Source organism: Gambusia affinis, linkage group LG17 (genome assembly GCF_019740435.1).
Source record: "Gambusia affinis linkage group LG17, SWU_Gaff_1.0, whole genome shotgun sequence".
NCBI lineage: Eukaryota > Metazoa > Chordata > Actinopteri > Cyprinodontiformes > Poeciliidae > Gambusia > Gambusia affinis.
The window spans coordinates 18,940,800-18,964,540 of NC_057884.1; the positions used below are offsets into that span (position 1 = coordinate 18,940,800).

The 23,741-nt window shown below is 35.8% G+C and overlaps 1 protein-coding gene across 1 annotated transcript; it reads right to left on the minus strand.

Moving 5' to 3' along the window:
- Window positions 1–1,765: 1,765 nt before the first annotated feature.
- On the minus strand, window positions 1,766–5,495 carry LOC122819597 (protein phosphatase 1 regulatory subunit 3B-like). The gene is made up of 3 exons (XM_044096423.1): window positions 5,396–5,495; window positions 5,208–5,291; window positions 1,766–4,283 (listed from the first exon to the last, which is right to left on the minus strand). Exons 2-3 carry the CDS (start codon window positions 5,219–5,221, stop codon window positions 3,302–3,304), a joined length of 996 nt encoding a protein of 331 aa, XP_043952358.1. The 5' UTR covers window positions 5,222–5,291; window positions 5,396–5,495; the 3' UTR covers window positions 1,766–3,301.
- Window positions 5,496–23,741: the final 18,246 nt, after the last annotated feature.

The window sequence follows — 23,741 nt, forward strand, 5'->3', positions numbered from 1 at the left end:
TTGATCAAGGTAACACCTTGCTTTTCACTATTATTTCATCCAATCTACTTGTGTATTACTGTTTCAGGTTCAAGTCTTTAAAATCAAATTCTACTTTCTATTTCCAGGATGTTATTGGCTGATAACAACATTGCCCCAACTCCTGTTTAGAGCATACATTTAAATTGTATCTTTCTGAATGAGAAGAACATGCTTGTCATATTTGACTACTCCCTAACAATTTACATTGAATCACTCCTTACTGTCCTCTAATCATTAGCCTTTCCTCTGACTCTACATTTCCTCAGTCCAGGAGATCTATAGCTGGGTTTCTGTTATGAAAGGATTTAGTGGTCCAAACTCCCTAAAGGTTAGAGTTTCAACAGAGCAGTGTTTGCACAACACCACACAACCACAAAAGAAAAATTGCTTCATTTGTGAATCAATAGGCTTCATTTGGACACATTTTATGACTGGTGTAGTTTTCTTTTGGTTTGGTTGGTAATTTATCTTTGTTCTGCAACACTTTTAATTATTGCTATATAACACCCAGAGGACTTTGTTAGAACCTGTCGGCGCTCCTCCACAGGTATGCTGAAACCTCTTGCTTCTATCTAAACAAGATTCCATATAAATTCTCAGATCATGCACAGCATACACCTCTCATGTAACAGATGTACCTATGTCAGATTAGATATTTTAACATTACCTTACAGTGACATTTGAGCACGTAAATTCAATTAGCAATACCACATGCTAATAAACAGTGCCAATGTAGCTCATATGTAAAAGATCCAGCTTGTTGCAGCTTGGTAGATACAAATAAAACGTGAGAGTGCATGTACCTTTCAATGCTTCACAAGTGAATGTCTTTTTGTAACCAGACGCCTAAACTGGATGCTAATTTTATTTTACTCTCAAATACAACTTCCCATTTTGTATCTGGACAAGATTTATTCTTTATTGTACACCACAAAAAAAAAAAAAAAAAAAAAAAAACTATTTTCTGATATTTTTGAATTATTTTTTATTTGCAGTTGTAGGGAGTATAATTGAAAAAATCACTGATGTGAGTAAAATGTAATGAGTCTACCAAATAAATCAGCTTTCACCAAAATTTGCAATTAATCATGGTTAACTACAAAAATTGTGGTGATTAATCACCAGTTTAAGTTGCTTGACAGCAATATAGTAAACACCCCAGAGTGCTTGTGTTTACTGATGCTGTCTAATGTTCCTGCATTTGTTGCTTTGGGGTTCCCCTGGGACAGTGCAGAATGTTTCTCTTCCTTATCTGTTTTGTTTTCAGTTTCTGTGTAAGAGTATGTAGTAGCAATGTTTTCTTATTCTTAAATGGGCTTTAAATTATTGCTTGAATTAATTTGTTTTAAAAAAATATAACTTCTGAGAACACTCCCTTTCATAACACCCGTCAACCTAAATCCAACCTGTTCTATTTGTGTTTGTTTTGGAAAACATTTTATGAAACCTTAATGTTAAATGAAACTAACTGCATGGGAATGCCTACATGAATGCATTTGACACATTCTCCTTTAGCAATAAGGTATTAGGGTTGGGTTAGGTAGGGTGCAGGTGGAATGCTTTACAATAAACCTTGATCTTTGTCTCCTTTTGTCACATCTGCATCCCCAAAATTCTATGTATTTTTTAGAATCCTATGTTAAAGATAATGTTAATGAAAATAATGTGATTTTTAAAATTCTTTACTTGCTTTTATGTTCTGAGAGGTCTGGAAGGTTAATGCAACAACAGCAGATCTTTAATGTATTGTGGTGCTAAGCAGTTCAATGAAGAAAATACTGTTCTTAGTTTATAAAAGTCTACTTTCTGAGCTACAGGGATCCAGTGGAAGGAATTTAGAGCTGAGGCGATGTGCTCTATCTTCCAGGTTTTGGTGAGAATGCAAGCAGCAGCATTCTGGATCAGCTGCACCTGCTGTCTGACTTCTGGCCTACAGGTTTGGGCTGCACAGTGGCACAGTTGGTAGCACTGTTGCCTTACAGCAAGATTGGTCTTTGAGTTTGAGTCCTGGCCTGGAGTCTTTCTGCATGGAGGTTTCATGTTCTCCCTGTGCTTGTGAGGGTTCTCTCTGGGTACTCTGGCTTCCTCGCACAGTCCAAAAACGTGACTGTCAGGTTAATTGGTATCTCTAAATTCTCTTTAAGTGTGAATGTGTTTGCGCATTTTATGTCATATTTGTCTCTGTGTTGTCCTGTGATGGACTGACAACCTGTCTAGGGTTTTCACCCGTTGACCCTGAAAGGATAAGTGTGTTTGAGAATAGATAGATGGATGGCCTACCAGTCTATGGTAGAAAAGTGACATTGCACCTGGAGGTGATGAAATTATGTTGTAGGAATGCATGTTTTTCTGCAGTAACAGTGAAGCTGGTCAGAGTTGATGGGAAGAAGGAGTAAGCTTAACATAGAGCAATTACAGAAAAACAACTGAGATGTTACAAAAGATTATGGAAAAGATATTCACGCTCTCTTTGTTACATCTGAGCTGAAGCTATTTTGCATAGGATTTTGCATGAGAATAGGCCATTTATTTAGATGTGTAAAGCTGAGAGACGTGAAGTATTGTCTCAGTTGTGCTGAGTAAAAATATATGCCTCACTTTTCACATTTTTATTAGGAAATAAATACACAGACCATGCATCATTTCTCTTAAATGACAAAATGTGAAAAGGATCAGATAATTGTAAACAGATCTAATACAAAATTTCAGTTGATACTACAAGCTTGTAAACATTCACTTAGGTTGAAACAGGACAGTGGCAGCCTGAAGGAACTAAAAGTCAAGAAAAAAAAAGTGTGACCTGGGTGGAAATGGAACTAGAGAAGCAAGAACTTTCCCACTGTAGTTGCTAAGATGCTTTGTAATGACTCCACCCTTTCTCGTAAACACAAGTCTGTACGAAAGGAAAGCATGTACCGTCTCAAATTTGTCAAACCAGTTATCTATAGTACAAGATGTAACAATTCCAAGAATGTTGAAGCCAAGGGAGTGTCTGGGACATACTCTTCAATCTAAACTGTTTTCCCACAAGATCCTTTTTGCTTTGCTGACCTGTTTTTGTCTGGTATGCCTTACTCAACAAATGGATACACAGTAAGAATCCGATCCAATGCAGATAACACACACTCATTTCTTCAATGTATTTCTTAATAGGATTTTACACAAACGCATTCATTTTCAGTTGAAAAAAAAATAATAATTTAATAAATTATTCACATTGCAGCAGGGTATTCTGTATCCAGAATCATATTTGTGCTAACATTCCAGTATATTGGAGGTTTTACGCCATCCAACACAATGGTTCGCGGAGTGCAGACCTGAATCCACTGCTTAGCAGATGACCGTGTAAGTATGTCAGATTCTCACAGTTTTGGAGATAAGAAGAAAACTGTGAATAAACAGGTGGGTGGTACTTTGAAAGTGAAGGGTAAAGCTGCTTTGTATAGTCTTTGCCAGGACATGATCCACCTTTTTCCCTCAGCACTTTGTAATTCTGTCCCCTGTTGTCATCCCGGTGAAGCACAGAACTGAGCCCTGGGCTGGATGTGAAGCAGAACTCAATCCACTCTATTCTGTCTGTAATTTGAGGCAAGCATGCTTCAAAGAAAAACACATCTACATCAAGGCCATTGACTCGCCTCTTCTCCAGGAATTTACAGGGAATGTCTTTGAAGGTGATCCATGAATCAAAAGTCATTTTCATATTTACAGAGTTTTTTGGGCAGCTGTGGAAAACACACACTTCACCTATCAATATGTTGTCTGAAATGCTGCAGCTCTTCATTTGTACACATTTTTCTTGCAGGCCAGCAATAAATGCGTCAGAGTCCTTTGTAGGCTGAGGGAAACCCAGGCGAAACTTGGGCGATCCATTTCTGTTTGCAGGATTTTGTTGGCCTTCCAAATGGCGTGAACAGGGATTTGTTGCTGGAGCAGGGGGTGAGGATGGGGATTCAGGGGTAAATACATGCTCAACAGTCAGTGCCCTTCCCACCTCATCTGCAAATACCACACATTTCTTGTGCGCGTTGAAGCTGTACTTGCGGAAACAGCTCCGGGGCTTTGTAGGAACATATGACGAGGGTGGAGAGGAGGACAGATGTGCAAAGCAAAGGCTGGCTCTTCGTGGATAGTCGTTTGGTGGATAAAATCGCTGCGTTAGTTTCAGAGGACCCATGATCGTTGGCTGATGAAGAGGCTGGTGCTGACCCGAGTTCACTGACAGTTTGTCTGGTTTCGCCACAGGATGAGGGTGAAGAACTCTGAGAAGGTTCAAAACAACCATGATTATAAATATGGCAGTATGATTTTCAGCATAATATTTGTGTGAATCCCACCAAAAAGAGTCATGATTAGGCATAAGAACATGACCACATTTTTGTCTAATAATGTGCTGATCACCTTGATCACCTAACTCATGAAGGCATGAGCAGCAAAAGAGCCCCAATGTTGTGCTGTTGCAACATGTTAGCAGAAAATTGGAATGTGGGGCGTTAATGGAGTGAACTTGTAAGTACAGCAATTACTTGACTTGACTGGATTAAAATTTGGGGACCAAGTAAACACCTGAGGCTCGTTATTATGCTCTTTAAACTATTTAGCTGTGTTGCAAGATGCAAGATTTTGCTTTACCCTACACAGGTATTAACATACAGGTATTTAGGTAGATAACAAAGTAGCATCCACAGTTATATCAGGACCTACATTTTCCCAGCAAAACTTTACTCAATGCGTCACAACCTCTTCACACTTGCCAAAGTGAATTCTTGTGCCACTTATCCCCAGGCAAGACACAAGCACATGCATACACACCCAGAAATCTACATAATGTAGGCGAAAATTTGATTTAGAATGTTTTTCACGTCACATCCATCAACTTGTCTTGGCCATGATCCTATCGCAGGTTCACTGGTGTTCCTTCCCTCGGCCCCTTTTGATAGATACAGTGCACTGCAGACTGGTAACACACCACAACAGCTACAGCTTGCAAATATCCCAACCTATTTACCCAGCAATCACTATTTGGTTTTAGTGAAACTAGCTCAAAGTCCTACATTTGTCTCCATTCAAAGTCAAAATATTCACTTGTTTTCATGTACATCTATATACAACTATGACAAAATTATTCTCACTTCTGGTGGTCTTAATATTATGCCTGATCTCTGAAATTGAAAATAGTAACTTACCTTGAGCTACTCATTTTCCCACTGCAGATTTACACTATGTTTCTGTTTTTTAGGTAGAAGGCTTTGAGTCGGCTTGATCTGCAACTGAAAAAACAAATAAAGTATGAACATAAACCATCCATGCAATGAAAGACAAGCATCTAACCAACAATGTGATTGCATCTTTAAGTGTATAATGATATACTCACATGTCATACAGTAACATGTAGTTTCTTTGGTGAGTGAAATAGTAAAAATAAAGACAAGTGTGCAGTCAAGCAGTTTCTGTTGTATCTGGGCTCTGTGTTTTGAGTTTTGGGATTAAAAAGGAGCGTGCTCTGTGACATCACACCTGCCTGAAGCTACAGTTCACCAATTGACTGCAGCTACTTTGACTTTGTGTCCCGCCTTCACAGGGCCGTCTAATTGGTTGTTTATACTGAGAACTTTCCTTTTATGGAATCCTTCTCTGATGACAACATGGTTTTGTGAAAAAATAAAATAAAATAAAATAAAATAAAATAAAATAAAATAAAATAAAATAAAATAAAATAAAATAAAATAAAATAAAATAATATATATATAACCCAGTCCAAAATATTTTCAACTCAATCTTCAAAACAAATAGGGGTTCTTTTCTGTGTAAAGAACACAAAGAAAGCATGTGTTGTGAATTGGCACTATTTAGATAACCTGATTTGGAATAAACTGCATCAAATGTCGAGCTTGAATTAGTATAGGTCTAAAGGAAAACATGCAACAATGTGTTCAAAGCAAAACAAAATGTGGTCTTGAACTTCTCAGTCATGACTTTAGAATAATTTTTTTTTTTGTAGCTTGCTTCATTCCAACTTGTTATGCAGTCTCTGCTGTAGAATTCCACTTGGACTTGTAAATCTACAACTATGTTGTAACTTAGCCCCAGAAAAATAGGTCAAAAATGTTTCTGAGGAAAACACAGCAGATTGCATCAAATCTTTGACTTGCAGCACTCACTGCTTCTGGACAAGCATGTAACGTCAATGAACAATTGCGAGCATTGTCTGGGTTTCATACTTGAAACAAATTCCTTATACTGAGCATTTATGTAGCAACAGTAGAGAGGAAAATAGAAAGTGGCCTCCAGAAGAACCTGGTGCTGTTCAAGCAACCATCTGCCACAATTGAATGGGAATTTCAGAAAACAGAGCAGACACACAAGACAAAGCAGACCTGACGTAGGACTACATACCAGAAGAAATAGGATGTTTGTAAACATTACAAATCTGAAGAAAATACATTTTGAAAATGTCTGAAATGTAATTTAAGTAGAGGCACCTAAAATAAGTTAGCCCTGTTTAAACTTTAGACATTTAGTTTCATGTGATCCTTACTGTTATGCTGTTGTCAACAGTATATTAGGCAACCTCACCCCCATCCAGGAAGCTATCACAGCTAAACACAAGACAAAACAAACAAGACAAGACCATATGTGGCAAAAAAACTGGGAGAAAACATAAAATTAACAGTTCAAATAATAGCAACACAAATTGAAGATTTGCCGACAAGGAAAGTGTCTGAGGGAAAACAATTGGTCAGAACCTAAACCTAGTCAAGTCAAGAGTGTATGTATCGCATATTTCAGGAACAAGGAAGTACTTTACATGATTAAAGTATATCACAACAATAAATTATGATGCAAGCAACAAGCACTACATTTTGTCAAATAACATAATTATCAAGAATAGTTATCAAATATACGTCATATCAATGTTCCAGTTGCTATGTATCAAAGACAACTAGAAAGACATTGGTTTTAAGGCTTGATTTAAAGGAACTCAGTGTTTTTGCTGTTTTGCAGTCTTTAGGAAGTTTGTTCCAGATTTGTGGAGCATACAAATTTATTACTGCTTCTGCATGTTTGATTCTGGTTCTGAGAATGCAGAGTAAACTAGACCCAGAAGGCTTGAGTTGATACAACGACGAGCGCTTTCATGTATTCTGGTGCTAAGCTGTTCAGTGAATACTAAACTAACAAAAAGTATTTTAGTCTATTCTCTGAGCTTCAGGGAGCCAGTAAAGTTTAGATCTGGGGTGATGTGCTCTATCTTCCTGGTTTTAATGAGAACACAAGCAGCAGTTTTGGATCAGCTGCAGGTGTCTGAGATTTGGTGCGGCCGCCAATCCGCTTCCATCTACATATGTATTCTATTCACATCAGTTCACTTTGACCAAACCAAGACTTAAGCTTTTAGCCACCCCAAGTTTACCTTTCAGTAGGATAACACCAAACAGAGCTGGTTACCTTGGACACACCAACCATAGTCCTTTTGTAAGGTTTGGTGTTGTCATTTTGTAGAGATCAAGAAAAACGTGTCCTGAACAGGTTCTTGTTGAGGAAACCAGTTTTGACTTATCAAGCCATTAACTCCACCTAAAGTTTTCTCACATGTTTTAAGTGACTTGATCCCACTTAAAAAGCTCAGTGAAATTACTGTTCCAACAGGTGATCAAAGTTAGTGAAAGTATTCTTGTTCAATGACAGTACTTTTCCTTTAGCAATGTTTGATTGAGTGCAATGTGTTAGAATAAAGCTTTGACCAATCTTTACTCTAAACATCGCCTGCAGCATTTTTAACTGCAAACAATAATTGCGTGCTCTTCCTGATCCGGCTTTGTAATTCAGACAGATATTATGCAATGACAATTACTGCTGCATATTTCCAAGTGAACTAAGAACAGGGTGGATACACATTAAGACTGCCAAACCTTTAGGTGAAAGAACTAGATTTGTGTGAAGGTGCAGTCAACCAACCTGTCTCAACCAGCATCTTGATTTTTTTTTTTTATTTGTCACTTTGTGTTCGGCCAATTTATCCATTAAGTGTAACTTACCCGGTATCATTATGTAGGAGGCACTTGGAGGCTTAAATCCTTGGCGCTCACTTTTCCCAGTAAGATCCTCTATCCGCTTTTGGCGGGAAACCAAGCTACATGTAAGTCGTGACTGATGCAGCAGGTTCCATGTCTCTCATGTTCATAACTATACCTGAGGCTGGGTTGTATAACTACACAGGCCTTAACAGGTTTTCTACGAATTAAAATTTATACTTCCTTACAGTTAAGAGGTGAGGAAGCTTCCAAACCGTTAACAAATGAAAATCCAAGTTCTTCTGAATGGTAGCGGTGAAATGTCCCTTTATGGACATTTTCAAGCATTCTTAGCAGTACTGGTGACGAAATATGAACTGAACCTACTGTCATTTTTCTTCAGTAATAAGTTATTTCTGGCCCCCTTTCCATAAAAGCATGATTTTTGAATTGTGCAGCTAATATCATGTCTACAACTAGATTTTTTGGGTCTGACTCTTTCCATTTTGAGAAGATCAATTGAACATTGGACATAACCCTAATTTCCGACATCTGAAATGATGTCCGAAATGATGTAAGAGATGTGAAGCCTAACATACACATCAAACTTCTTTTTAACATGCTATACAAAAATCGATTCTTAAGCTTAAGCTCATGATTCGAAGTGAATCATGGAAAATATGATTCACATACCAACAGAGTGGTGTCTGCTGCATGTTGAATCAGTTCAGTCAGACAGAATACCACATACGTCGGTTTTTACTGAATTCGTCAGCGCACATCCCCTCTCTGTTGGTTTAATTCTTCTTTGGTGATGTAATTACTGTTCACTACTGAAATCTGTGTAACACATGGTGTGTCTCCCCATTTGGAGGAGTCCCTTACAGCAAACACAGAACATGTTAGAGGGTTAATTGGAGGGAATTGTGAAAAAGTCTTGGAATCACCCAAAATGAACTAATCTGTGTCGCTGATGAGAGAGATGTCTCGTTTTTTCTTCAGGACAAGTTATAAAAAAATGCAGTCATCAGGAACCTTCAACTAAGAAGCATTGCTGTTTTGTATTTAAAAATTTGAGAATGAAAAAAAACAAAAAAAAAATTAACAATAATACAAGATGTAAAAGAAAAAAAAAACTTTTTCAGCATCAAATCTGTCTTTTAGACTTCTTTTTCTTTTACACTTATAACTGATCTTTAACATTTGATATTTCTGTCTGTTCAGTACTTTAACTTGTTCTTATAAGTGTCCTTTCTCCTTTCACACTTGTTCTTTCGTGCCCTTTCACTATTAGCCAGAGTATGACTAATTAGACTAATGCTTGAGGACAACACATCAGGTTTCGTATGCCTTTCAAGCTTTGACATGAATGCAAACGTTTGTCTATGCAACAATAGCATTTATTGGATTAGTTTCAAAGCATCCACACTAATACGTGTTCTCATGTGAACTCTCACCAAACTGTTATGCAAGGAGCAGTATTTTGACAAACATGTACGTTTATGGTCATTTGTGATTCTCTCTCCTTTTGGCCAGTGATTGCAATGTCATATCAAACAGGCACTTTTCATCCTTCAAGATTTATAAATGACAGACCACTTCCAGATTTGTGGTTTAAAAACAATGCTTTTATTATAGAACTGGTGATGTCATTATTCTAATCCAGGAAACTGTGAAAGTAAAAGGTGTTTGCACAGGTGCTGTTCACACTTCTTGATGAGTCGTTAAAGCTTTCTGACTGTCTGACCTGAGGGTTTTTTCCATCAACCCAGTTTGCTTGCTAACACTTCCTCATATTTCCCCTGCCATAGGCACTGGGTCGAAAACTGACATCTCTCCAGATTGTTGGAAAGAATTGCATTTTCTGTAGCTTCACGGTTTTAACTGTGGTACAGGTGCCACTGAAAGTGCTCTGAGGAGATTGTTGTATTATCTGCCAAAAATGTGTGTTTTTATTATTTCCTGTTATTGCAGTAGTAAATAAATTCAGTAAGCCGTACAATGTGCGGATTAATTGCACTTTTATTGTTTATTAATTGGAATTATTGCTAAGTATTTTCACATTGGATTTACATATAAATTGGGATTGTTTATGATAGCATGATGTTTTTTTTTTCTTTTTTCCTAATGCTGGAATATAGAAAAACATGAAAAAAGTTTAACCCTTGAAGGTAGTTTTGTATAAGCACTCATGAGATGAAAATACAACATTTTCAAATTTTCTTGGTTTTTATAATATTTTATATAAAAAACCCATAATGAATATAATATAAAATCATGTTGAATTCTGTACAAGTGTTGCACAAAAATTACACAAGTACACATGTTCTAGACATTGTAATGAAAAAGAATCTTATATATTATAATAGTATATAAAAAAATCAAGACCAACCAATTACAACATCAGAACGCAAAATGTATTTCTTTTTGGAAAAAAGAACCCCATAAAACTTCAAAGTCATGTTTTTCCCGCTTGCAGAACAATTAGGATTCTCTGTTTAATAGAAATAAAGAGAGCTGCTGTTGTACATTGTAAACTGTAACTCCACCCCCCAATCCAAGACTGGTAGAGATCAGTCCTCCAGTAGAGCAGGGGAGGAATGAGCAGTGAGCACCCTCCTGCGGGTGGAGAAGGGAGTGTGCCTCTTTTTACAACAGGCTTGGTGGAATTTAAGTAGCGAGGCTTAAGGTGCTTCGTCTAATTAACTAATCTTGGAAAGCGTTGGAGCAAAATTAAAATTTTCTATTAACAGACGTCTGTGAAAAACCGTTAAATGTTGCTTAATTTCTAATTTATTTTCCATTATCTGTTCTCATGAATATTTTCATTAAAAATTTGAAGCAATTCCTGCATGTTTTCCAACTGAGATGTCGGCAGTAATGGCACTTTTTTCATATTTTGGTATGAACAGGAAAACTCTTACTTCCAATAAGTTTTGACTCTTAAATTGGTACATCTGACACTTAAATGAGCAACATAGGTGTTTAAATTCCAATATCAGAAGTGTAATTAACCTGCATTTCTTCTCTATTTCCTACATTTTCTATTGTCACAATTCCCCACCACTTTCCAGCATTTCAGCTGGAAAGTGGTGGGGAACCAAATTTGGCTTCATAGTGTAATGCCTTCACATTGGGCCCTGGTCTCTTTAAGAAAATGTAGTTGCTTACTAATTGCTTCTGGCTAGTCTGAAGGAGTCTGCTCTGTGAGGCAGAAGCTGGGAAACTGGGAACCTGCAACTCTGAGGAACAGCTTTATTTCCTCGAAGGCGATGCTCGTCCTGCAAAGGTGTTTTGCACAGTTGAATGGTTGCCGTGGAGATTAAAGGATGTCTCAAACATCCTTTAATCTCCACGGCAGATTAAAGGAAAAAAAGAATTAAAGCAACACTTTTTAATGAGGGAATAACATTATGACACGATATAAAGCTCAAAACAGTTGATTTTACATAATACTGCCTATTTAATTACCTGCAGAAGTCGTATTACTAGTATGTGAAGTTATATTTCAATTCACATTTGTCAAACACTGCACAAATCATCAAAGTGCCTTATTGATGAGAAAGGAGAACCAGTGTTTTCAATTTTTGCTCTTCATGAAAAACTAACCTTAACCGGCTTGTTGGCACATTTTAGTATCATTTCATTTTAGCTGTAGGTCTGTTGCGTAGGTAGATGGTTCATAAGCTAACCCCCCCAAACACAGTGTGAGTCATCCAGTTGTCAGCATATTGTTTGAACCATTTAACCTTTGCTAATGCTCAGCTCAAACCCTTTTTCATGCATCATGTTTTTCTCGAAAAGGCAATGGCTTCCAGCATTATGGAAATTAAAGTTGGCCTAGCTTCAGCAGTTGGATCAATAGCAAGTGACTCACCATACTAAAATTGCTTTGCAAATGTACAGCAGTTGGTGTTTGCTGTAGAGAGACCTGATGATAGCACTCAACTTCATACAGTGTATGTGTTAAGGTTTATTAAAAGACTGCTGTGAATAGGCAGTCTTGTTGAACAGCACCTTGTATTCACGTCCACTGAGTCTTTCACATTACTAATTCAATTCAGTTTATTTCATAGCAAATGGCATCTCAGGGCACTTTACATAAAACTATAAAATTTATCCACAGAAACACATATAATATTTCAAACAGATTCAGTATTAAGTAAATAATTTTTAATTTGATCAGGCTCATTAAACAATGTATACAAGTTACATTATTTAATGTAACTTGAGTTTAATAATTAATTATTAAACAAATTAATTATTTAATGCTTTAGTATCTTGTAGCTGAAGCTGGCTAAGTACGAGTGGCCATCTGATGCTGCCAATGCTGCAGTTACAAATTTCAGTGTGCTTTGTTGGTATTTCATGTGATAGACCGGAACAACATGTAGCTTAGTTATGAAGTGGAAAGATAAAAATACAAGGTTTCCCATTATTTTTTTAATGACTAAAAATCAGAGCTGACCTCTGTTTAGTCCGTTTCATTTATTGTGCTTCAAGTGAATTGCAGAAGTGAGTCAATATATTTACAGACTTCTTACACCTGGAGAGTCTTACATTTGCCCATTCTTTTTTCCAATGTAGCTCGTGCTCAGATTGTACAGACAACTTCTATGAAAACCCCTACAGCATAATTTTATTTTGATTGAGGTCTAGATTTTAAATGGATTTCCTCTCTGTATTAACACATTTCTTCCTGGATCACCTTGTATTTAGCTCTGTTCCTCTTCCCATAAACTCTGACCAACTTTCCTTTCCATGCTGTAGAAAATTATCCCCACAGCATGATTCTATGGGATGTTGTGCTCCTTTTTATATGCAGGATTAAATTTGGACATCCACAGGTCATGGGCCTCTCGGTGGCTTTTCTAATTCAATTATGTTTTAAATTTTGTTTTCTGTTTCATGACATTCTCCCTGGACTGTCTGGTTTGTTTCTTAGTATTCAGGATGTTGTCTCTTCACTATTGTTCTCTTACAACCCTCTGAAGTCTTGATAGAAACACTAGTATTCATACTCAGGTTGATTTACACACAGGTGGACTCTGTTTGTTGATAAAGGAGTAGTAAAATATATTGAAATGTGTAGTTTCATAACAGAATGTGTAAAGGTTCAGGAGGAGCAAATACTACTGTGTCACAATTGTCTGAAATTTCTTTAAGAATGCCTCAAAACCTTTTAGGGCTTTTCTTGTGATGCTTTTATTTGTATTAACTGAGAGTGAAAAGGCATATATTTTATTTCCTGCCTCGGTTTACAACTTTAATTCTGAAATATACACAAATGCTCACTATCATCTCTCTGTTTGATGTTCACACTGCAATCATCAGAATGATAAATAGCACATTTGAAAGGATAAGTACCTACAGGATTAGTCCTTGATGACTGATTTTTGAAGTAAATGAAGAATGACGATTATCTCCATCTTTTTGTATGTTTGTATGTAAAAGCTTTACAGAATAACCTTGCTAGTGTTTCCATTTCATTTTTACTGTTATTGAACGTTCAAAACGACATAAATCTTTTTGGCAGTTTAGTTTATTAGGGTAATAAAACAGAATTTGGGCATGTTGCCATTTGTGCCACTCCTCTTGGCTGTTTAGTGAGCCTTGCAAAAGTACTAACACTCCTCAACCTCTTTGAAATCTTGTTAGATTAAGACCATAAACCTAAAATTATTCATGTTATACACCAACACAAAGTAGCGCATAACTCTAAAATGGAAGAAAACATGTTATTAAAATGTTTTGAGGGATTTCTTTGTCAAACAATTTCTAAAAATGAATCAATTAAAAAAAATAAACCTCAAGTACCAATTGAAGTCACCTCATATGCCAGCTGTGTATAATTAAATATCACTATAAACAACTCATTATTCTGTAAACATGGTGCATGTTTGCTAGAGAAATCTTTCACAATCCCTTTCTATCCAATCTGAAATAGTTTGGGCTATACCCACACACACCCACGCACACACTGCATGATTCTTTCACAAAGTATCAATTTATGGGGGCTGATTATGCCAACCTGTTCAGATATTTTTGTACTGTAAACTTTTGGAATATTTGAAATATATTCATTAGGTCTACTGTAAAAAAACCTGCAGGTCTAAAGAGAATTTGTCTGGATGTAGATTATGTTCACAAATAATATTTTCAAGTAACTCTAAAATTTCCAGTATGAAGGTCCAACTGTTTAAGAGCAAAATATGACTTAATTTCCTGAAACACACATTCTATACTGTGACTGGAACATCCAAACACATCTGGCTTCTACCTGTCTATACGATGGAATAGAAAATTAAAGTAAAATTAGTGTTGAGCTTTGACACTAACCTCACTCAAACTGTCAGTTCGTTTGAATGTCACAACAATCCACATTGCAAGACAACTGCCATTAGTATTTTTCACTGTACATATAATTTTTCTTACAGTTTTATGGATGTACTTTTTTTTCCTTGAAGTGTTTTCTTGCTATACTTGAATTGCCTTGTTGTTATATTATCGTACTGATATCCAGCCTGATCTTCTATTTCCGGCCGCCTGATTCAAGGATTTATGAGAGGTGCTGGGGTGAATTTGTTTTTCTTCTCATGTAAAAGTGAGAAAAAAAACCCAACAGCTTTTCCAGCTATGATGCATTTGAGTCCCACTTTTAGAAGGCATATAATGTTCAAGGTGACTTACCGTTAGTGGTTTCCATGCGTAATTCCCAGAGAAGATTGGCGGTGGGAACAGCACAGTCAGGTGAATCAATACAAATGTTCCAGTCATTTAAAAGGTGCATTTTTAAGAGTGGCATTCAGTATGAATGTACAGAACCATCTATGATTATTGTCATATTGGGTAAAGGCTTTAAAAAAAATTAACATGTAAATGTAACAGTAGTCTCACATAAAATGATCCAGTGAATTTTTAAAAGTGAGCCATGGAGATATGTTTTTACCTCCAATGCCATCAGACACACCATGGGGGCAAAATGAACTTGTTCTGTTTTGTTTCTCTCATTTCCAGATTTTTGCAATATTTTAATAATTTATCTGTCTGGATATACGGGGAAGTTTGGGCCAGTAAACTATAATCATGCAACCATTTCATGACTAATAAAAGCACAAGGGCACCATTAACTGAGTAATTTTTAAGCTTAATTTATGTGATATTTGTTTAGTTTTTTTCTAATTACTAGTTGACTTGATTTTTATCCCCCCACTAAAGAAATGTCCCCATGTTAATTATCAGAATTTTAAAAATAAACAAATTAGAAAAAAAAAAAAAAAATAAAATAAATAAATAATGAATGTGTAATTGTGCTACTGCAATCAAGGGCATGTTTATTTGAATGCTTTTCACACATCTTCACCAAGCATGTCAGTAAATACGAAGGTTGTTCAATCTGCAACTATATTCAGACCATTTTTGTAAATGCTTTTCTCTTCCAGAGTGTGTGCTGCATGCATCATCTCTCACATGCAGATGCAGTATTTTACAGCTCCACTTGATGGCAATAGAGCCTCAGTACAAATAAGCCGCTGCCAGTCCCAGGAATTCAGCAACGTTTAGTTCCCATACAAAACAGCACAATAAAAAAAACGGTGCAGCAGCCTGTTAATCCTGTGCAGCACAACCAGCCTGGCCGGGAGCCCACAGGTGTGTTTATGGGTTTGGCATCAGTTTGGGCAGCCTGATAGAGTCTCTGAAATACTTTCCATAAATGCAAGTGCTTCCTATAACCTTGGCCAGATATAGGAAGGCAGTGCATGCCGGTGAGGAATAAAACAGCTGTACTATGTGCTTGGACAAGAGACGTATGTAAATATATATAGCGTATTAACAGGCAATGAAAATCTCCGTATTTGAAAAGAATCTTTATTATACCTTATTAATTTAGAACTGAAAGGAGAACATGCCATGTAGACATATTATGAGAGTTCAGAGCAATAAAACAAAATATGTGGACATCAAATGGTGCTTAAGTGAAATTTGTAGCCACATGACACAAAGTATATTCATTAAGCAACTACTATTTACAGTGTTTATTGCCGGAAAGGAAGCTCCCAAGTGGTTCAAACAACTGCAGGTAAATAATGGCTACAACGTTCAGTGGAGCAGCAGGACGAATGAAAATTTGCAGGCGTTATTTCTCATTCTGACCCATTTTAGAACCTCTCCACACATACACTGACCTTCAGAGGACGAATTGGGATGGCTTATTTCCTACAATGCATGTTATAATCCCACAGGCATTGTCTGATTGAAGCCTCAAGCTATCCAATAAGTCCACCACAGCTCCAGTGGTATTAACCTTAATAATCTCAATTTCTGTGTGTGTATTTATCTGCATATAAAAAATAAAGAAAAAATAAACTTTAGTTACACCTAATGCAAAGTTGTGGGTCAAATTCCAGGTATAACTTCTGTATGTTAGATTTTTTTTCTTTTCAGCTCTTTCTTTCTTTACCCAGTTTTTTCATATGCTGCTAATATAATTTTTTGGGATTATGAAGGCCTTCATTTGCTGCCTACTGCAGATTTTAATATATTTGTCAAATGTTATTCCTATATTCATTATTTCTTTATGACGGATGGTGGATAACAATTGCCAGTTTTCTTTAAGGTCCATTCTGAAGATTTCAAAGTTGACTAAGACCTAAGACAAGTTCTTTTTAAAAGAAATATATATATATATATATATATATATATATATATATATATATATATATATATATATATATATATATATATATATATATATATATATATATATATATATATATATATATATATATATATATATATATATATATATATATATATATATATATATATATATATATATATATATATATATATATTTATTTATTTATTTATTTATTTTTTTTTTTTTCAGAAGATTTTTAAATAATAGACGAGTACAAATGTATCACAGGTTCATTGACAGGTGTAGCAGTTTGGGATTTTAAAATTATATCAACACATAACATTTATCTGATTTTTAATAAAGTAAAAAAAAAAAAACAGGTCTCACATCATTCATCTGATGTGTTTATAGGTGAACAGTTGTGGGAGTTTTAGGAGTTTATGCATCTGTTAAAAAAGAACAAAAATATAGCTTAGGTAATCTGTTCATCAGTGCTATTTGCTATAAACCCAAGGCCTGATTGCTCGGAGGAAATCATGCTATTCTTACAACAGTGACTGTGCCTACTATTTATGAACTAGAACTTTTTTACATTGTGTTACTTTATCGGCACAAACATTTAAGCATTTTATAGGGAATCTATGTGATACAGCAACACAAAGCACTGCATAATTGTGAGGAGAAATAAAAATACTTTTTTTTCACGAATAAATTACGAACAAATAGGTGCATTTGAATTTAGCCCTTCTCACCCAATTGCCCTTATACAAAACCCAGAACAATCTGCTGCCTTCAGAAGTCATCTAATTAGTACTTCAAACTCAACATTACCAGCTACAGGAAGGGTGGGCACTCCTGGTCCTTGAGGGCCAGTGTCCTGCAACTCTTAGAGTCTCCCTGGTCCAGCACACCTGAATCCAACAGCTGAATCACCTCCCAAGTGCAGTCAGGTTCTCCAGAGTCCTGCTAATGACCTCATTATTTGACTCAGGTGTGTTGAAGTAGAGATACATCTAAATGTTGCAGGACACCGGCCCTCGTGGACCAGGAGTGCCCACCCCTGATGCTGCTACAGAGAAGCACATCTTGAAGGAACAACAGTTAACATAACAACTATCAGCTGCTCACTTCCCAATTCTGGGCATTACTAAGGAGTGGAAAGAAAATAATTACCATTCAGAGAAAGCTATAAGAAGTCTAATTTGACATTTGCAACAATCATGTAAGGGACATGAAGAAGAAGGTGATGTTAGCAGATGAGCACCTTCCTTCACACCTTTATCCATTCATGCATAACAAAATGTATTGTGAAATCTATCATGGCTCTTTAAAAATAAGATCATTAAGGTGAAACGGGGTGGCTGCAACACGCTCTGATGAAGCTTATCTTCAGAAAGTTCAGAAATGTTGGTCAAGATGATATGGAGATGGATGAATAGGGATATATTTAGATTTCTGGGAAGGAATTTGTTCAGAAGCTGCAAAAGACGATACTGGGACAAAAGCTGAGAGGGAAAGACCGTAAACACGCAGCCTGAGCTACAATGGAAAGCTCTAGATTTAATATATTCATGTGTTAGAAAGGCTCACTCCAAGTCTAGACTGAAATCATATTAATAATTTATGGCAAATCTGTGAAAAAATATTGTTTACAGATGGCTTTCAGCCAACAAATAAATAAATAAAACTGTAAAATTTCGCCTCCACATCCATGCTTTATTTTGTTTTGCCATCCCAATGAAGTAAATGTATTTTGTTTTTGCAACCTGACAGTGACATAATCCACAGCTGTCTATGCTTTGGTTCTAACTTGTGTTTGTATTTAGATCATTAGAGTATCTTTAGGGTTTCTTCACATTAGTACAGTCCTTTGTGTTGACTTTCCTGTCACCTGTCTTGTTCTGTGAATTTTAGTCTAGACTCTTGTGATGGCACCAGACTTAGTTTTTGGTTAGCTGGATCTTCTGTGTTACTATGCCGGTTCTTCTGTGCCTCTTATTCTACCTTCTCTCAGTTATTTTTTGCTGCTGATCTGGATTCTGTTGACGGTACTCACCTGGTTTGCATGTGACAATCACATCTCTGCAGTTTGCGAGCTCCTTTGTTTCTTCGTTTGGCTGCTGGATTCCACTGTTGCACTTGTCCAGGTTCCAGTGTTGATCTTCCCAGTGTCTTTCTGTTGGTCTTCCACTATTATTAAATCATTCATTACACAGTGCAAAAGGCAACTGATGAATGATTTAAGCCCGGAAGATCCAGAAAATTGTGGATGGCCCATCAGATAATCATTAACCCAATTTTCTCTGCACTGTTTTTTATCCTTAAAGTAAAAACCCAGCCGGTCCTCTCCAGGGTGTAAATCATGAGCTGTAGCGCCTCTAAACATGCTCTAGAATGACGGAAGCAGCTGTGCACGAGAATGTTTTGAAAGATAATACAATCTGTTGAGCTAATGTGTTTGATGTTACCGCTCTGCACATTGCATTGAGTAAGTCATCTCTTGGCTCAAAAGGATACAGCTAATCGAGTGTCAGCTGAATAGAGCTCAATTATTTCTTTCTTCCTCATTCCTAGCAAAGCGTTTTGATCTAACCTTTTATCGTTTTCGTCTTCAATCTCCCCATCAATTTTTATTTGAAAAATTTGCTAAGAAGGAAGTGAGCATTTTACAGAGTTTTACAGTTTTGTAATAAGACGGTAGCAAATTGGTGACAGTTTGACAGTAAAGACATGAAAGCATTTAATAATTAGGTGTGGATCAAATTCATAAACATGTACTTAGTGGCAGTAACAAAATAAAAAGCTATTTATATGTGACTTAATTAAATACTTTATACAGGCATCCACTGCAAGGTAATTTCTGTCAAATATATTGTAATGCAACATTCCTATTTTCTTGGATGAAAGTTGATTAAGAACTGATCGGCAGTGACAATTATATTGACAACCAGCAAGAACAGCAATAACTGATAAAATACACTATAAATGTGGGTAGACCTGAAAAGAGAAATTTTGTAAATAAATAAAAGCAAATTTGACTGTCTGACACACAGGAGTGTTCTGGAAGACCGAGAACGGAGCAATGGCTTGATATTATGCCGGCAGCTCTTCTGCATTTTGTTTTACACGTTGAGCTGATCACTCATCTATTTTCTAACTGTCTGATTAAACCTCACACTTTCTGTACAACAGAAACCGTCCATCTTTGATAACTTATATGGAATACTACCCTCCTCTGTAGATTTCTCATGTGTTTTATGCACTTCACCTAATAGGAGAAGGGATGGTAGGAACCATGTTTACATGGTCCTTTACTAGCTTCATTGTTCCGATGCCACAAAAGTCATTCCTCAATGAACTGCTACAAAAAAAAAACATATATAGTACCTAAGAATAACAGGAAGTTTTAATATATTTTTCCTGTCAATTACACCGGACTTCAGATAGTTATTTTTAAAATGTTTACAGATATTTTTAAAAGAAGCAGAGCCAAAGGCAAACTAAGGTCACGCCACAATTTACTATCGCACCTTTTCCATTACTGTTGAAGATGAGAATATTTTTGAAATTATGAAGACAATAGATAAGAATTTGATTGTCACAAATATATCTAAGGCTATCTGACTGAAAAACATTCTGAATCTGAAACTCCAAATTTTAAAAGAAAATTGTTCACTGATTTATGGGGAAAAAAGAGTAGCTGTTTCTTATTTTCTGTGAAGTTGATATTTTTTCACTAAAGTGTTCACACTTTTTGTGTTTTTGACAGATTTGGAGGAATGTTCCTTACATAGTTTATGATTTATTTGTTCAGATTAAACCCACAAATTCAATCCACTACAAAAACTAAATAAATACAAATGTAAGAAATAAATATTTCAATCGGACTATCAGATTCCTCAGTTTGCCTTAGCTTGCGGTACAATACCTAAATAATCAAACATGGTCAATAGAAGATAAAAGGCCCTAAAAACATCTAACAATATCAGAAGCAATAGTAGTGTTACCTTTTATAATGTTCTGATTTAAACATTTTTAAGATCAGGAAAAGTATTTGTTGTAAGTGAAGCCATACTCCCTTGGCAATCCAACTGGCAATGTGCATATAATGCCAGAGGGATATATATATATATATATATATATATATATATATATATATATATATATATATTTGGAACAGCCTTCTATTCGAGGTCTTTGCCTGGATCAGAGAATCAAGCCTGAAAATCTTATCTCATTTTCCATTTTTTGCATGGCATATTGGCATAAGTTAATTCCATGCCTACTTCTTTTCTCCATCTGAATTTCATTGTGTCTGCCTAATCAGCTAGAAGCAGAAATGATCTGCTAACATTTCATTTCTCCATGAATATTTGATTGTCAAAAATTGTCCTGGGGGAACGAACTGGGCCGACGGTTCGGTTTTGATTTGCGATTAAACTATCAAGAAATCAATTTCATCTGCTTTGAATAATTCAAGGTTTAATGGAATGAGAAATGGCAAAAGGGGCATGGGTTATGAGATGGTCTGAACAGAGAGGGACTGTGTGTGTGATATGTGTATGTATGTTGGAGTGGGAACTGAGGTAGGAAATTGTGCAACACAAAATGAAAGAAGCCCTCCAATGTGATGCAGTGGTTTGGGAGCGTCATATTTCACTTATGTTTTTTGAAAACAGCTGGAGGTCCATAAATCTTCTCTGTAATTAATCCCTTGCTGTATGACAAGTTGAAAATATTGTGATTCTATTCTTGTGAATGTTTCTGATTTTTTAGTTTGCTTAAGGAATCCCAAAGTCTAGATGACTTTATTCTCATCAATAACTTGCTCGCCCACAGATTGTCAAACTTTGAAATTCGTATAGTTCATCTAACTCTTTTCCAGGCTGTTGTTATTGTTTGGATAGGGTAATAGTTACATGTCATTGTTGAACTAATTATGAGATCATATCTCTCTTATTCAAAATAAACTACAGGCCAATATAACCATTCATGTCTTGGATTTGTGAAAATGTAGTTACAGGGCAAGTTATTTTAGTTTTGGAACAGCAGTCATGTTGGACAGTTTTAGACAGGTTTAAAAAAAAAAAAGAATAAAAGAAAAAACTTTCCTGGAAATGCCTTGCTAAGGATAATTTTGGGCATTTTGATGGCCAACACTTCAACACTATTGACCACAGCACCTTAACATGTAGTCCACAGTATTTGATAGGAATATCAAGTTCACTGTTTGAATGATACATGTCTTACCTTTCAAGTAAAATCATCAGTGTTCATGTGAGAAGCTGTAGTCTTTTTATTGCAGACTTTTAGTTTCTCACAATGTTTCACTTTAATTCTGTATCCATGTAATTATTTTTAATTTGTAGTTTTTTTATTCTCTTTATTAATTTATAGCCTAATTTTTGCATTTTGTGTGTTTTATTGTCATGACTTTTGTGTTTGTATCTGCGAAAGTTGCTACATGTGCAATAATAAGTATTTATTCATTTCTAATGAACTTTAAGATACATGCTATTTTTAGATCTTTGTAGATTTCCATCAGTCACTTTAAAGCTAATTTCTATTTATGTTTTAGGTCATCCTTTATTTGGAAAGCCCATTTGAGCTAAAATTTTTACTTCCTCCATGATGTCTTGATATTTTGACTCTATATTTACACATAATTTTCTTCACTTTTGATCTATTTTGACAGGTGCAAAAGTTCCTCCAGCAGCAAATCATCCACATATGTTGCTACTGCACCAGTTCTTCAAAGTTAGGAAAGTTGTCTTTGACTTGCAGTTTTGCTTCATTTTCCTCCAAATGTAAAAATGGTCACTATGATAAAACTCTCAAGACAAGTACATGAAAATTAGACTTTCATGGTTTTTTCTATTTTTTTGTTGTTGCTTTAGGGATAATTGCTGTTTGTTTTTTTGTTGCTTTAGGGATAATTGTTTCTTCCTCTATGAGTAGTCTATTTGCACAGGATACAACAGGATTCATTTTACTATGGATGACTCTTACAACATTTTCACAAGGTGCCTTGCTTTTGTTCTGAGGTTGACACACACAAACCAACACATTTTTAGGTATGAATGCAGAATCAATCTTCTTCCCTAGCAGATGGACATACTCATGTTTTTTCTTCTTTTAAGATTTGCATATAAATCATGTGCAACAACTTAGAATATCACAGAAAAGTTCACCCATTTTAGTAGCTTCAATTTTTAAGAGGCACACATTATATAGATTAATTACACACTGACATTTTCAAACCTTTTTTTTCACTTAATTATAAAGATTTTCCCTGTACAGCTAATGAAAACATGACATTTAAGATTAGAATATGAAGTTTGACTAATAAAAACATATTTATGTTATTTTTCTCACATTATTCTCACATAAATCAAATAGATCTGGAAAATATTTAGTCAACGTTAATATCACACCGATTTGTTAATGTAAATATTTGCATTCAACTGTATAAAGTTTATCTACGGTATGTTGATTTTTTTTTTGCTATTTCATCCATCCTCTAATTAGACACAGAGAAGTAGCTTTTCATGTTAACCAGTCAACCAGTCACTGATCCTTTTTTGCTCATCTTGATGAATCTAAACCAGTGTTATTAGCCTCAAGTAACAATTCTAATAAGGGAAACAGAAATGAAAGAAATAAGGGCAAAAAAGAAGGGCAGAAAGGGGTTGGGTTACTTCAAGGACTGAGTGAAGTTTTCCAGCTAATTTTACTCATCTCCCAAATGAGCACCTGCTGTAATAGCAAAGGTTCTTGGAGACGCTTTGATGCCGTCTCATAACCACCCTGAAGTGACGCTCACAAATAAGTTATCGTCTGCTCCTGTCAGTTCAAAAAAAAAAAACAGCAGCACTGGTGTTTTTTTTTTTTTTTTTCCTTGACGAGACACAAATAAATGAAGCGGCTGTGTCTCCAAGCAGCCAGAGCCGACAGTTTCAGAATTAAAGAGCTGACTGTGCTGTCAAAAGGCTAACATCGCTTGCTACAAGTTGGAACCAGCAGGCCTAGTTTAGCCTGAACTTGTCAACATGCTTTGTGTTTTA